Source organism: Echinops telfairi, unplaced genomic scaffold (genome assembly GCF_000313985.2).
Source record: "Echinops telfairi isolate 266 unplaced genomic scaffold, ASM31398v2 ScPeMD7_7458;HRSCAF=8496, whole genome shotgun sequence".
Lineage (NCBI taxonomy): Eukaryota > Metazoa > Chordata > Mammalia > Afrosoricida > Tenrecidae > Echinops > Echinops telfairi.
This window is the reverse complement of record NW_022111358.1, coordinates 49,497,837-49,513,022: the sequence shown is the minus strand read 5'-3', so window position 1 is coordinate 49,513,022 and position 15,186 is coordinate 49,497,837. Positions and strand designations below refer to the sequence as shown.

Genomic DNA, 15,186 nt, shown 5'->3' with positions numbered 1-15,186 from the left:
CGTGCAGGGAAGGTGGGGTAGAAAGGGGGAACCTATGATAAGGATCTACATATAACCCCCTCCCTGGGGGATAGACAACAGAAAAGTGGGTGAAGGTAGACATGGGACAGTGTAAGATATGACAAAATAATAATTTATAAATTATCAAGGGTACATGAGGGAGGGGGGAAAATGAGCTGATACCAAGGGCTCAAGTAGAAAGCAAATGTTTTGAGAACGATGTGTGCTTGACACAATGGATGGATGGATGGATTGGGATAAGAGTTGTACAAGCCCCCAATAAAATGATTTAAAGAAATAACCACAACCACAACAAAAACCCAAAAGCTAAGAAGAATAACAAAGTAAAATAGATAAAAACCTCAATAAAAAAGTAGGAAACGTTAAAAACTGGGACACATTTAAATGGACCCTAAGGGAGATTGAGGGACCGGATGATAACTGTTCACCTAACTGCGTCTGAGAGCACCCACTGCCCAATGCACTCTGCGTGTTAGCAAATCACTCAAAGCCCTGGTCATGGCAGAGGGGACCCAACGGCTCACCCACGATGGCACTCTCTTTGGCCAGAGCCAACTGGGCATCTCCGTGTCATCACCACGCCGTTAAAATGTGGCTTTAACACGAGAGTCAAGTTTGAGGATCAAGAAAGAGGGAAGTGCTTTTCAGCCGCAAAGGTAGCTGCTAATGTGTTTGGGGACTCGTGGAACCCTTTGGCTCTTGGTGGAAGCTGAGGGAGCAGAGTGTGCCTGGCAGTCTGTCCCAGTTGGGGGGTTCCCTTGAGTCGCCCAACACAATCCTAATCTCTTCCCAGAGCAGTGTCATACCTGAATTGTGACTGTCAATAAAATTCCTGAGGGATCCGTATTCAACTTCCGGAACATTCTGGAATCGCTTCACTAGGTTTCTTTGCAGGGCCAAAATTTCAGGCAAGAATCTCACCAGTCTCAGTTCTGCTTCCTGGGAAGGGAAGATCACCCGGTGACACTTGACGCACCTAGAACATGATACTGGGAAACATCTTTGGGGGCTGGCTCAGGACTTGGAGTAGGGTTAATCCATCAATGTGCCTTCTGACATAATGACACATTCTAGGGGTTGGGAATGGAGAGCAGGTCAAATTACTCTTCTGGCAACTACCGTGTTTCCCCGAAAGTAAGACCCCCCCCGAAAATAAGACCGACTTAGTTTTGCCTCTTGCTGAAATATAAGGAAGGCATCCCCCAACAATATGACCTCCCTGAAAATAAGACCTCCTGGATAATAATATCGACAATAAATGTGTACCGTATTCTTCATGGAAAAGTAAGACATCCCCTGAAAATAAGACCTAGTGCATCTTTGGGAGCAAAAAGTAATATAAGACACTGTCTTATTTTCAGGGAAACAGGGTATCTACTGACTGCTCGCAAAGTGTGAAACACCGCTCTTGGCCTTAGCAGAGCTGACTTGCTGCCTCTTGGCGCGCACCTATCAATGAGTTTGCCAGATGGGGGTTCAGTTGGGGATGGAGAGAAACTGTTGAAAGCAAGAAGGCCAAGAAATGGTACAGTAGTGGGCGGAAGTATTCCTGGATGTTGTATTGAAGACCTAACATGTTAACGCTTTCAATGGACTAACCGTGCACACTCGTGCAGGAGAAAGATGAGGCTTTCTATTCCCGTAAACAGTTACAGCCTTGAAAACCCACAGGGGCAGTTCAACCCTTGAGGGTTGCTGGGGCAGGAATGGACTCGATGAGTTTTGGTTTGGTGCATATTAGTGCGATGTCCCACTATTAATAGGAAGCCTTTCCTAGTATTGATTACATTTCTGTAACTGACTAGCAGAAACTTGTGAATCATCTTAATCCTTGCTGGACAGTATATACTAGCCCATGGAGAGAAATGACTGAAAAATATATTGTAGAACGTAAAAGAGCAAATGAATTTACATTAGAAACTGTGGATTTCTAATTCCAACCCCTAACTCTACCACTGCTAGTACACACTCACTCATTCTGCTGTCAACCCTTCAACCTCAGCCTAGATGGGTGAGGAACAAGGGACACACTTTATTTGTTTGATTTGGGCTAGAGAATTTTAATTTAGTTTTAAAATCGATTCAACAGGCACTGGCAGGTGACCAGCCTCTGGTAGGTGTGTTCCACACCTCTGCAGTGATCAGGGAAATTTCTTATGAATGATTGGGGAGTTACGATAATAGTCTTGTTGCTAGGTGTTCAATTGGCTTCCACTTTATACATCATAACAGATCCTGGCCGATTTCTGCCCCCTCCTCAGACTCATTGGTGTGTTTCCGTCCGTTGTTGCAGTTGTGTGCTGCCTTCCATTCCTGGGCTATTACAAATTCCAACATGGTCTAGATGCTAGCAGTGACTTTATGCTTCTAGACTTCTGTATAATTTTTTGGGGGGGTGGGGGTAAGATTTCTACTCTACTCCAAGATCAGCTGCGACGGAATTCTCTTTCAGTGAAAGCACTGAAGACATCTGTTAGATGTTCTGTTTTTACGAGTAGAATTAAAGAAGAGCCTGGGGCCTTCAGGTCGCCCTCCAGGAGACACCTGTGTGGACACACAGGCTCCCACGGGGCTTACCTTCTGTAGGAACTGCCAGAGGACGGGCACGGCGTCCTTGCCGTTCTTCTGCTCCACTATGTGCTGCAGGTGTTCGACTGTGATCCTTTTTCGGCAGCTCCAGATCTTAGAACAGTGGACGGCACTCTTCTGGGGCAGGTGGCACAGGAAGGTCGCCGGGTCACCATAGATGATCTTGGCCACAGGGTTGGAGCTGATGCGTTCATCTTGGCTGATGCGAGTATTCACAGTCTGCAGTGTCTGATCTAGATGCTGGAAGAACAGGAAGTAGAATTCTGGAAGCTACTACCATAAGCAGACTAGGATTCCTGTTGACTTTGCTGATGCACTGAGGAGTCTGTCTGCTTAAAGTACGTAATCAAATATCCTGTTTGTTGTCTTCATTTGTAAGATTCTATCTCCCCACAGAATGGGGCCTGTATTTCTGTACCCATTCTTTTACTGCTGGCTTCTGTTTGCTGATGGACTTAGTTACTGGCTTCTATTTGCTGGTGGACTTAGTTACTGTTGATAATATTCTTCTCTAGCAAGGAATAATTCATGCCTTCATAGTAGTGTGCTTGTGATGGGCATTCACATGATGGTCTGTCTCTCCCCCTCTATGGTCACCCTTCTACTGTCCAATGTAATGGAAACAGAACTGACCTAGCAGTTCTCTTATCTGGCTCGCTTACGCCCCAGGAAGTGAGCTGAGTTAGGTACGCCAGGGGATGGAGTGACCCTAGTCAGAGAACACCCAAATCAGAAGGCAAACAGAGCTGCTGGGTGCCCAGATAGCAGCCCCTTTCCTAGGGAAAGTAGCCAGGTGGTCTTTATCACCTACCTCCAGCTCAGATAGAATTCTCTCTTTAACAACGTTTTCCCAATTGTTTCTCATCTTCTTGGTTGGCAGTCTTGCATCAAAGTGTAAAAGGCCTACAAAGAAAAGCGCACGGGTGGGCTACTGATTTCACACCGCAAATAAGCAGGACATTGAAATGATGTTCCGTTTTGGAGTGGTGAGTCCTTTCCTAAATTAACCAAAGTACTTTCAAATGGTGCCAGCTGCTACCAGCAACGTAATGATTTTTGTGACAATACTTCAGTCTCTAAAATTTCCCCAGCCCAGGTAGTCATGGCTTTAAAGCTGTTCTGACCAAAATGGCACTAAGGACAGGGATTACAAGGCAAACCCAGGACATAATGGTGGCCATCCCATCCTAGCTGCTGCCATTGAGCTGGGACATACATATGTGGCCCTACTATGCTTGTAGGGATGCAGGATGCTGCAGACACTGTGGGCATGCTTCCCAGACTCAGTCACTTAAGTCCCTGTGACACCGGACGAGCTGGCCTCCTTTGAAGTCCCACCAGAGGCGAGGCTCAGACTAAAGTCAGGGCTCGATCAATGTGAACTCTAGAACGATGCTACTTCTGGAAAGGGAGCAGCTGAAGTAGAAACAGAGCTTCTCCTCGTGTGACGGGGCTTTTACTTCCTGTTAGTATGTTAGATTGTTTTAAATGACATTGTCGTCACAATGACACCTTTAAAAGAGAAATGAGAGAGATGAAAACTGTACTTAATTCTCCCATTAAGAAAACCCCAAAGGAAACCCATTGCCTTCAAGTCAGTCCCGACTCACACTGTCTCCAAAGGACAGAGGACGTGTCCCGTCGTCGGCTTCTGAGGACGCAATCTCGACGGAAGCCGAGGGCCTCGTCCTTACTCTGTGCAACGACTGTTGGGTTCAAATCGCTGACACTCCTGTTAGCACACCCGTGTTTAATCCCCTGGATCACCAGAGCTCCTTGCAGTCACCATTTGACTGAATTTTATTACATACCTTTTCTTTCTGTGTGGCTTTTACTTTTTAAAATGGGAAAATTAGCTCAGTGATAATATTTTGTACCCAGCCCCTTTCCAAATTATGAATGGCTAATCATGTTAGGCCAGTCTTCTACTAGTTTGATGACAAGCAGAAGCTACCTCAAACATAGGACACATGTATGAATACAACCCCCCCAGTGAGTGTCAACATTCATTTCCTTAATGGGGTGGAATTTTTGACACACATTGCCTGTTTTGGAGGATACGTGTTCCCAGGGTCATTGTTTGCTGCCAGTGAGCCAGCCCCAACTCTCACTGACCCAATACACGATCGGATCGGACCACTGTGCTTCATAAGGTCTCTCTACTCTGTTTTAGCTGGGCTGCTCTACTGAAAACCGTTCAAAGCAACATCAAGCCTGCTCTGACGGGCAGCCTGGAATTGAACTTTGGTCTCCTATGAGAATTCTGCCACTGAATTCCAATTCCAGTGTTCTCATTAGAGTCAGTAAAGGAAATGGAAAGGCGACCTTACATTTCACACTGTGCAAGCTTCCTGAAGGCTGCAGGGCTCTGTCAGACATGTGAGTAAATGGGAAGGACACAGCCCCGTGAGTCCTCTGGCAAGTGAGGACTTTCCGACTGTGTGTCACCTTCCAGGAGCTTCCATTCCATTCCATTCCATTCCATTCCATTCCATTCCATTCCATTCCACTCCACTCCATTCCCCACTCCACTCCACTCTCCACTCCACTCCATTCGTTTCTCCGTAATTGTGCCCAGCGATCCCCTGCCCACACACCCCTTCGCATCTTCCTTACTCTGCCCAGAGTGGGACTCATGCTCTCTGAGGAGGCTGCGCAGGATCAGGTGCACCACGTTGGCCACCTCATCGGCGCTCTTGCCCAGGGTCTTTGTCAACTGCTCCAAGTCTTTCTGGATATGCTGCTGGAGAAACGTGTTGGGGTCCTTCACTGGAGGCTTAATGATGTGTTGCAGGGCCTGCGGGAGCAGTGAGACTCATGGTAAAGAAGATGTTGTTTATCACCCAGATGGCAAGTTCATTCTCAGGCGGCATCAAAATGAAATTCAGAGCATGGTCTATGTGATTCAACACCAATGGCCAATGGCTGGGGCAAGAGTGGAGCAAACACTTGAGGGGAAAATTCTCAAAGTCGTCTACTTACTATCCAGGTTGTATTGACTCAGAGGAAATGCAGTCTGACCCCTTTCTGTAGAGCTACCAGGGTAAAATCCTGAATATAGCAGCCGCTCCACTCCTAGGTGTGGACTGAAGCCATACATAGTTCATTTTAAATGTTTTTTAGATAAGCTGATGGGTAGTTCCCCTATATCTCCATATACCATAGTGGAAAACATGAGGAGATGTAAATTTTATGTTGTTTTGTTGATGATTGTTCTGTTATTGGTTTCATCTAGGACTTTCTACGGTGGTGGTGTAGTGGTTATGCATTGGGCTACTAAACACATGGTCAGCAGTTTGAAACCACCACTCCCATACCCGAGTTACAGTCTCAGAAACTCACAGGCGCAGTTCTACCCTGTCCGACGGGGTTAGAGTTGACTCGATGGCAGTGATTTTAGTTTTTCAGTTTAATCTTTATGGTTGCATATCAATAGGCCTTTCTAAAGAGGAGACACTGGGTGAGTTCAAATGTCATTCTTTTGGTTGTTAGCCCAGCACTTACCTTCTGCATCACCAGGAATGGATTAGGTAATGCAGTACAGTAAATTACTCGATATGGCCCTTCTAGACAGTAGCCTTTGTAATACCCCCCAAATGATTGGGTAAGACTATACAAATGGAGGTGTTTGTAGCCCACCAATGGGATCGGATAGCTTGCTAATAATGTGAATAACGTACCTGGCATCCATATGAGGTGCTACCATGAAAATAAGGTGTGTATGGAACTATGGGTATTGGTCAGTTTTGCCACAAAAATCCTCACAACTGGAGAAGTTGTTTAACATGATAAACAAAAGACTGCTATTGCCAGGAGTTTATCCTTGCATCCCCAATCGATGTTCATGGAAGCAGCAGTGCAGACATCAAAGGACACGTTGCATTGGGTAAACCCACTGCACAAAACCTCTTTAAAGAGTTGAAAAGTAAGGTTACTGGAGGAGGACTCAGTTGGGCCTGGCCCAAGTCTGGGTGTTTTCCATCACCTCACGCATCTGAAAGTTAGACACTGAATAAGGAAGACCAAAGAATCAGTGCATTAAAAATATGATGCAGAATATTGAAGGTATGGACCGCCAAAAGAACAAACAAATCCATCTCAGCCGAAATACAGCCGGAGTGCACCTTAGAACCGAGGATGATGAGACTTCTTATCACATATTTTGGATACATTATCAGGAGAGACGAGGCCCTGGAAAAGGACGTCATGCTTGGTAAAGTAGAGGGCAGCAGAACAGAAGCCCCCGACAAGAAGTCTCACCATCTCCATTCTACGGAGCACTCTGGCTGTGCGTCATCGGAGACAGATTTCTGTGTCCTTTTAGCAGTCCATGGTACTTTCAATATTTTTTGCCAGCACCATGATTCAGATGCATTGATTCTTCTTTGGTCTTCCTTATTCAGTGTTCAACTTTCACATGCATATAAGGCAATGGAAAATACCATGGCTTGGATCAAGTGCATCTTACTCCTCAAAGCGACATCCTTGCTCCTCAACACTTTAAAGAATCCTGGTGGCATAGTGGTTATGCATTGGGTTGAGATCCATGAGGTTAGGCAGGTCAAAACTACCAGCTGCTCTGTGGGATAAAGATGGGGCTTTCTACTCCCATAAATAATTAGTCTCAGAAACTCACTGAAGCAGCTCTCTCCTGTCTTACAGGGTTGCAGGAATGCATTAGGGTTGACTCAGTGGTGGTGAGTATAGTGCAGCAGATTTATCTAATGCACTAGTATATGATCTCTTGACAGTGTCTTCCATGAGCACCACTAGGGCTCCTTTATTAGCAGCGCTGAGAGAGCTCTGTATTGCCTGAGAAGGCAGAGGCCAAGGAGAGAGAAGCAGGCCTGCTGCCATGGCTGAGAAGAAGCTGTTGAAACGGAAGGACCGTATCCTGGGCATGTCTGGTCTTGCATTTTAACCTGTTATTTTCCTAGTAAACTCTATAATCATGAGTATAATTTATGAGTTCTATGTGGGTACCCCAATCAGCTATTGAACCCATCAGAGAAATAGAGTGCTGTGGGAGGGATGGTTGGTGTCAGAATTGGTACCAAATTTTGGAGGGTGGAGGTAAATCTGACCTCCATCTTGTAAGAATTGGCCATGGGATGATACTGAGTTGATTCTTTTTCCCCTGCCTGAAGCCAGGGTCACTCAGATGATATTCCCATGCCATTTTTTATAGTAATAAAAATCCATAGGAGCCAATAAGTACTTTTTAGATAAGCGAATTCAGTATGGAATCCTAGAACAGCCCAATACTATGTGAGTAAATCCATAGTTGGCAGGGCCGGGCCATACCTGGGGACTTTGGGCAGCTCCCAAAAGCAGAGCCAAATGAGTGAGCAGCCGGAGAAGAATGAAGACCACGGGGGAGAGCTCTCGGTCAGAGACTGCCACCGCATGTCTGTTAGCAGGGCTCCCCAGCACGTGCCCAGTCTGAGTTCTGTCTGCGTCACTTCTGGAAAGGACAAGGGGAAACAGGGTGAGGATTAACAATCAGAATCTGAGGACAGGAGACTAGGTTCACAGTTTGGAAGAAAAGCATGTGAAGCATTTCTTAATCTACTAAGTCCAGGCCACACTCCCAGAGGCTTTTCTTTCTTGATGTCCTTGTTGTACTGACTGGTCCAAAGCCCACCGCACTGCGAGTGTAAAGTGGTCCGTTTGAGGCTGTTTGTGCTGCCCCTGGATGGTGTTAGGATGGGGGACTGGATCTGCTGCTGCCACTGGGATCCTTGTGTGTATGGCGGCGGGGAGGGGTGCAGGCAGGCTAAGGACAGCTTGAGCCTGGAACCTCAGATATCAATCTGGGGATCTGCACACATTTTCTGCTTTTCCAAGTCCAGTGGCTTCCCACGTCATCCGTGTCACAGCCAGAGGGGAGATGCCGTCTGATGAGTGCATTCAGTTGTGTAAATACTGGGATGTTAGGACACTCTGGTAGTTTATGGAGAGACTGGGTTAGAGTATTAAAACTGTGACCACAGCAGAATAGCCCAGGAGCACCCCATTATAAGCAAATATGATCATGAGATCACACTTTCATCTGGATTCTGACATTTGATATTTGCCAAGATTGACTGTGTCTCCTTCCAAAACCAAACCCAAATTTGGAAAAGCTAAGATAACTCACAAGTAGTGGTAGATTTTCCTCAGATAAATGAATGTCTACCTTTTGGTTTTCCCGATGTAAATGTTCTCCCTTGAACTAGGTGAAACATTGATGTCAAGCATATTTCTACAGGGGGCAAGCCTCAGGGTCACATGGAAGGCACTGAAGTACGAAAATTGAAGTTTCTTTGGGCTTACGAGCTCAGTCACTACTGATTTATCAAACACCTCATGGCTGTATAGGGTCACAGGGACCTTGGCATTGGTACACAAGTCCACATGTGTCATGTTTACTATCATTTTACAGCTAGAATAGAAACTACTTAGAAGACCACAGTTTGACCACAGTCTTACATACGTGATAACATGAAAGCCTTCATGGGGTCTGTGATTAACACCTCCAACTGGAAGTCCACAGTCAATGCAATAGCTCTGCTGCATCGGCATGCCGCACTGGGGTAGACACAGATATGAGTCACACTCCGTTTTGGAGCTGATATCATTTCATGCACAAATCTATCATGTCAATGAACACATTCTTATCACAGGAGGGAGGGAGTGCCACCAGGTTTGCTTATTCTAGATTATATATAATTCACATTAGATAGTGGGATAGGGCTGATATTCCATGCAAATTATGCATGTCACTGGAAAAGTTGCATTTTTTAAACAGGAAATATTTTATATTCAAATAATGACTATTTATAGAAAGATGTATAAACTCAAGCTTTCTTTCTCATATTCCTCACTTTCTCCTTTTTGTACACATAACACACTGTTCCCTAGAGCAGTGGTTCTCAACCTTCCTAATGCCGCAACCTTTTAATACAGTTGCTCATGTTGTGGTGACCCGCAACCATAAAATTATTTTTGTTGCTACTTCATAACTGTAATTTTGCTACTGTTATGAATCATAATGCAAATATCTGATATGCAGGATGTATTAGGCAACCCCTGTGAAAGGGTTGTTCGACCCCCAAAGGGAGGTTTGAGAATCGCTGCCCTAGAGCATCATCCTCTAACACTAGGACTACTACAGTACCTTCCAAACCAATTTCCTAACTTTAATGGAACATTTTTATTATAAAAGAAAAAAAATCCCACCATAAGATTACTGCTTCCAAAGGCTCATTTCCCCCCAAATCAGATTGCGTGCTACTGCACGCATGGATCCCAGCCTATAATAGATCCAACAGTCACAGACTCTGAGGCTATCAGATTTTTTAGCGCTAGAAGAGACCTTGGAAAGAAACCATTTCAGTCACTTATATCCTGGTCACAGAAGCGCATGAAGCTCAACAAGCTGAACTGTGCGTGTATTCCATTCCCCTGTTGACTTGATCAGACAGCTTTCTCCCGGTCACTTCAGGAGGTTGTTGCTGAGCAAGCGGACACTCTGGAGGGGCCCTGGGCAAGATGCTGAGGGATTTGGTTACGAGGAATGCCCACTCTTTCCCCTCGGGGTTGACGGTCTTACGAGTCTACCCTTCCTGTAGTGTCTTCACCCTATCAACTTTCTCGGGGAGTGAGACAACCGACAGTCAGCGCTTTGCCATTCTCTGAGGACCTGTGATCGCATGCTGCCCTAGCAAGAAAGGATGTCCAGTCATGGCCATGGTTCTGGTTGTCTCACTGGAGCGAGGACAGGTGTACTACTGGCATCCAGTGGCACGAGGCCAGAGATGCTGTTAAACATTCTGCAGTGCACAAGATAGAATAAAGGATTGCCCCAATAAAGAACCATCTAGTCCAACACCCACTGGGCTAATGGAGGAAACCCTGGACTGGTGTGATGGCTGCCCCAAACCTCACTGTGCAGATACCTTAGCACCACTTAGCTGTTTGGTGGGCACACCTGGGACAGTCCTCAGAATGAGTCAGCTTTCTCCCACCTCCTCCCCAGAACCAGAGGAACCCACACTTAGAGCGCCCAGACCCTCCCGGGACATGTGGACTCACCTCTCCCACAGAGCACGGATGACCATTGGGGCAAGCTGTGAGAAGAACAGGGTACATGTTAGCTAGAGAGGTTTCACCTAGCACCTGTATAACAGGGAAAGGTAACAAATGGAATGTATGGTGGATGTCTTCAGAAAATTTCCCCCCAAAATTAAAAAATAAAAGTTCCAGAAATTGTCAACTACTTCGTTAGCTGGTTTCAGTTATTTGACACCTAGGTCCTTGAAAACCATGTGTGTTATTAAAATATGTTTTTGAATGTTATTTTAGAAAGCAAAGGGAAAGTAAGTTAGAAGTTCATCCCAGGGGTTACTTTGGGAAAGGCAGTCTTTCATGCTCGCCTATTATCATTTAGCTTGTTTATTCTTAGCATGTTTTGAAAACCACTTTTAAACCTAGTTAAAAAGATTTTTTATTCCAGGTAACACAATTCTGATAAAATCAAAATTATACTATTCTGTCTCTCAGTTTTGTGCTTCGAGAGACCTATCTTTTGGTCAGCAGTATTGTACTCTAGTTCTTAAAAGAACCTCTGATGCGGGTGCCAGGCTGCTCCCTAATGTTCATTCCAGGGAACTGTGTATCCTGCGGGCTCCTCATCGTCAGTGAAAAATGCCTTCGATCAATTCCTGCAAGCCCCTCGGGTTCCGCAAAGCTGCCAAAGGCAGCAGGAGGAAAGGTAACTGAATGGGACCTTCCCTCCTAAGCCAGTGGATCCCAAGTCTCAGTCAGTGAGTGCTTCATGGGGCATGTCATCGCTCCTCAGAGTTGAGGGTGGTGTGAGTCCAGCATACTTACTGTACCAGCGAACTCCTGTCAGACCTCCCCAATTCCTAGCTTGAGCCAGCAAGTCTTCAGGCATAGTTGGAAGGAAAGCATTCTGGAAGGAAAATAAATCAATAAATAGTGAGTGAATGAATGAGTGAAGTCGAGCTAGATTTCGCTAAGCGGGCTTTCGGATTGGCTGATACTGTTCAGTAAGAAGTCTGGAAGAAAGAAGAAAGTGAACTTCTGGTTTGCTTTCCCACTGCCCTCGCAAGCTATCTGTGGAGAAAATGTAACCGCCATTCGCTGTGGACTGACAGATCAAATGAGACAAAAGGCAGGATGAGAATGCAGAAGAGGAAGGTGTCCAGCCTCTGCATGCCTATGCACAGTCTCTAAAGTGACAAACTACTGCCATTTTGGCTGGGAAGGCCGGCATAATCCACATCCAAGCCTTACCGCCATGTGGGCTGGGAAGAAGGCCAAGTTCCTCAGGGGTTCCAAGACTTTGTTCTGCACACAGAGAAGGATGGCTGCAGCATGGACAGCCATCTCTGCTACTGCTGCTTCAGGGCCCCCTTCATGGCTATCTGTGGTCAGCAGAGGCAGAGTGTTGGCCACCAGGGCTGTTGCAAAACATCGAACTTCAGGAGAAAAGGGCTTGGTGTCTTCTATGAATCTGTTCACAGCTTCACATTGCTGACAGGAAAAATGTTTTTGTTTTAATTAAAGCATATCAGAGAGACTATTAAGAGAATTCAAATTTTCTCAAAGCTAGCTATGCATTCTAAAATCAAATAAACATCAAATTTCAAAGCAACTATGGTTAGATGATCAGCCATTTTTAAGGGAAGTTCTTTGGAGAAGAGAATTTTCATAAACAGGTACACTGAAGTAGTACCACTTACTTCAGCCCTGAATTCTAGACTCCGTTTTGGGGGCAACATCACCTTATGTTCTTGACTTTAACTCTAGAAGCTTTGGTTCAACGGGAAAGGACCTCTGTACATAACATGAGTGGAAACGCTACATCCTAGATAAAAATATGTGGGCAAACGTCTACCGTGACTGTTACTTCTATCCACATAATGAGACCCAACCCAAGCCCTGCATGTTGATACTCACCTCAGGCTTCGGGTGGAGGCTTGCATTTGGGGATCTGTACAAAACCGTGAGTTCCCGGAAAAGTGCTAGCAGTAAGTAGACTTCATGCTGAGTTTTAGGCTCCCTGAAGACCTGAGACAGCAAAGACATGAGAAATTGAAATTTTATACAGATCATTCGTAATCTCCTGTGACCCATATATGAATATGAGATGAAATGTGGACCAACTCCCAGCCAGGGGAAAAGTGAGGAAACCTTTCCAAAGGCCCCAGGCTCCTGGGACCCTGCATTTCAGGACCAGCATCTCTGGGACTACAAGTTTCATCTAATATGCACCGCCCCCTAAAAGTATATTTTTCAGTTAGCTGTGTCAGAAGTACTATTTGCCCTGTTTCTGAAGAACACACTACTTGTGTATACTTTTCCTGAGCAGGGAGAGGATTTCTATCTCCACTCTTGCCAGCAAAATGCCAGGGCCAACAGCACTCAAAAGGAAGTCAACGTGCATGTTCTAAAGATAAATCTGAAAGCCCTGTAGCGTTATTAGACTAAACACACCTTGAGCATGGAGACAAGAATTATGAGCCTACACAGGTGTGGAGGAAGTAATTCTTCAGCAGGGCCCCACAGGAAGTAATGGGCACATGCAGATCCAAAAGGCCTGATGGCCTTGGCCCACCAGCCAAACAGTAAATCTGTCCATCCAGCAACTCAACTGCTGTTGCTGCCGTGTTTCAGTGACTAGGCTCCCAGCACTGCCCACTCCAGCTGTGGCGGTCACGGCATGTGACTGCCGCTAGAGTGTGCTGCTCTGTGGGGCTCTGCTCTTCTCCATCCCCACTGCACCCTCAGACACGGGCGGATGTGGGCCCTGAGGAGGGCTGTCTTGTGCCCCAGAGAAACCTGGAGCCGCCCTACCTCCAGAGCAGCTGCCATGCCCTTGGGATTGCACTCCAGGATGGCTCTGCCCACCGCATCACGAAGAGTCTTGTATCCATCGCCGTACACAAGGAATCGGTCCAGCTGGCCTGGAGAGTCCGCCTGTAACACAGTGCTTAATCAGGGAAGGAGAAAGTGTTTCAAAGAACTGTTTGTAGAGGGAAAGGAGCCAGGTAACCATGAGGGATTTCAAGGAGGCTGAGCGGTGGTCCCTGTGCTGTCTTTGGGAAGAGCTTCCTTCTCAATAAGAGGTAGAGGGAGAAGTGGGGGGATGTCTGGCGAGAAGGTCTTGCTGATCTTGTAGCTACTTTCCTTCATTAAGGATTGCACCAGAGGGCCACTGTTCAGTCCCAGAGAAAATAAAGTATCCATATTTTTACTGCTGGTTCTATAACCCTGGACAGCCAGGCTTTCTTCATCCCAGAGCCCCCGTGAAGGCCACTCATAGGCCCTGGGCCAAGCTTATTGCTCTTCTTGGTTCTCATTCTTTCCCCTCCCACCTGTCAAAGGCCAACAGAGCAGATCCTGCAGGGGGATCACTTTCAATCAGACGAAAGCAAAGGCCATAGAAAGATTCTTTTATTCAGTTCTCCAGTGTCTCACTTGATCAGGAGAGAGGTAGATGACAAAGCCAGAAACCCAGGCACACGCCTACCACCCCGCAGGCACACACATCTCTTCACGATGGCAGACAGTCTAGACATCACAAGCTGAGTCAGATCCAGTGAAGGACAGAGAAGGGCCAGGCCAGGCCCCTCCTGTCTCCCTACTGCTTAAGGGAGAAAGTGAGTGTGGGGAGGAAGGAAGGAACTGCAGCACCACCTCCTGGGCAGTGGTGGGTGACACTCTGGGGCAGCACGGCTCACCTGCTGTGTAATGACTTCCTTGGGGAACACCCACTGGGCCGGGTGGCCCCGTTGGGCGAGATTCTGCACAAACTCCATCGTGTGCTGGCTCGTGAGCCTCCTCACTAAGTACACCCGGAACCAGTCGTTCTTGGCTCGGGAACAGAAGTGCTCAACGTGCTGCAGATAATGCTGCTTTTCTTCAGCCATCTCTGGAGAGGGCAGTGAGAGAGTGGGTGAGTGCAGGTGACTGAGACTAAGCATTAGCCAGCGTCCTGGCCATGGAGCTGCTCAAGAGTATGGGGATTCTGCCTTCGTTTACAGCACAAGCAGTCCAGAAGAAAGAGGTCAGAGTAAGGGGCAATCTTATTTTAAGAAGGAGTTTCCCATATTCTGGCTTTCTAAGGAATGGGGACTTTTGCCCAAGGTGAAGCAAGACTTGCCTGAGCCAGTGTGAAGTTCAAAGAGGAAGTCAGAAGCCCTGTCCAGACAGAGGCGCACCCGAGCCATCTCCTGCAGGTATTTAATGGAAGCCTCCTTAGTTGGGTCACGTCTTGATGGGGAATAAGACTTAAGGAAAAGACACTCTTCTCGTAGGTAGTTCAGTTCCTCGTTCTCAGAGAAAGCACTGATTTTCTCATGTATTGAATCCTGAGGAGCAGAGTGAGAATGAAAGAGGGTTAGTCTTTTCAATGATGTAAGCCCTTCTACAATGGCCAGTGTGACTGCAGATCGATGGGCAGGGGAGGAAACACACAGAGCTACATTGTTCGGGCTGTAAATGTGATGTTTTTCCAATCATGGAAAATTGACATTCCTTCTTATTTTAGGGGCAAGACTGGGAAAG

The 15,186-nt window shown here is 46.4% G+C and overlaps 1 protein-coding gene across 1 annotated transcript in view; it reads right to left on the bottom strand.

Moving 5' to 3' along the window:
* Positions 1–437: 437 nt before the first annotated feature.
* Positions 438–15,186, bottom strand: part of RNF213 (ring finger protein 213) — a 118,356-nt gene continuing 103,607 nt past the window's right edge. The window contains exons 47-59 of the mRNA XM_045299779.1: positions 14,783–14,990; positions 14,361–14,551; positions 13,474–13,596; positions 12,577–12,687; positions 11,911–12,150; positions 11,485–11,566; positions 10,687–10,721; positions 9,086–9,180; positions 7,915–8,074; positions 5,227–5,407; positions 3,422–3,513; positions 2,599–2,850; positions 438–960 (exon numbers count right to left, since the gene is read on the bottom strand). Of these exons, the coding sequence (XP_045155714.1) occupies positions 685–960; positions 2,599–2,850; positions 3,422–3,513; positions 5,227–5,407; positions 7,915–8,074; positions 9,086–9,180; positions 10,687–10,721; positions 11,485–11,566; positions 11,911–12,150; positions 12,577–12,687; positions 13,474–13,596; positions 14,361–14,551; positions 14,783–14,990 (2,046 nt within the window). The 3' untranslated portion in view covers positions 438–684. The remainder of the gene's footprint in view (positions 961–2,598; positions 2,851–3,421; positions 3,514–5,226; positions 5,408–7,914; positions 8,075–9,085; positions 9,181–10,686; positions 10,722–11,484; positions 11,567–11,910; positions 12,151–12,576; positions 12,688–13,473; positions 13,597–14,360; positions 14,552–14,782; positions 14,991–15,186) is intronic.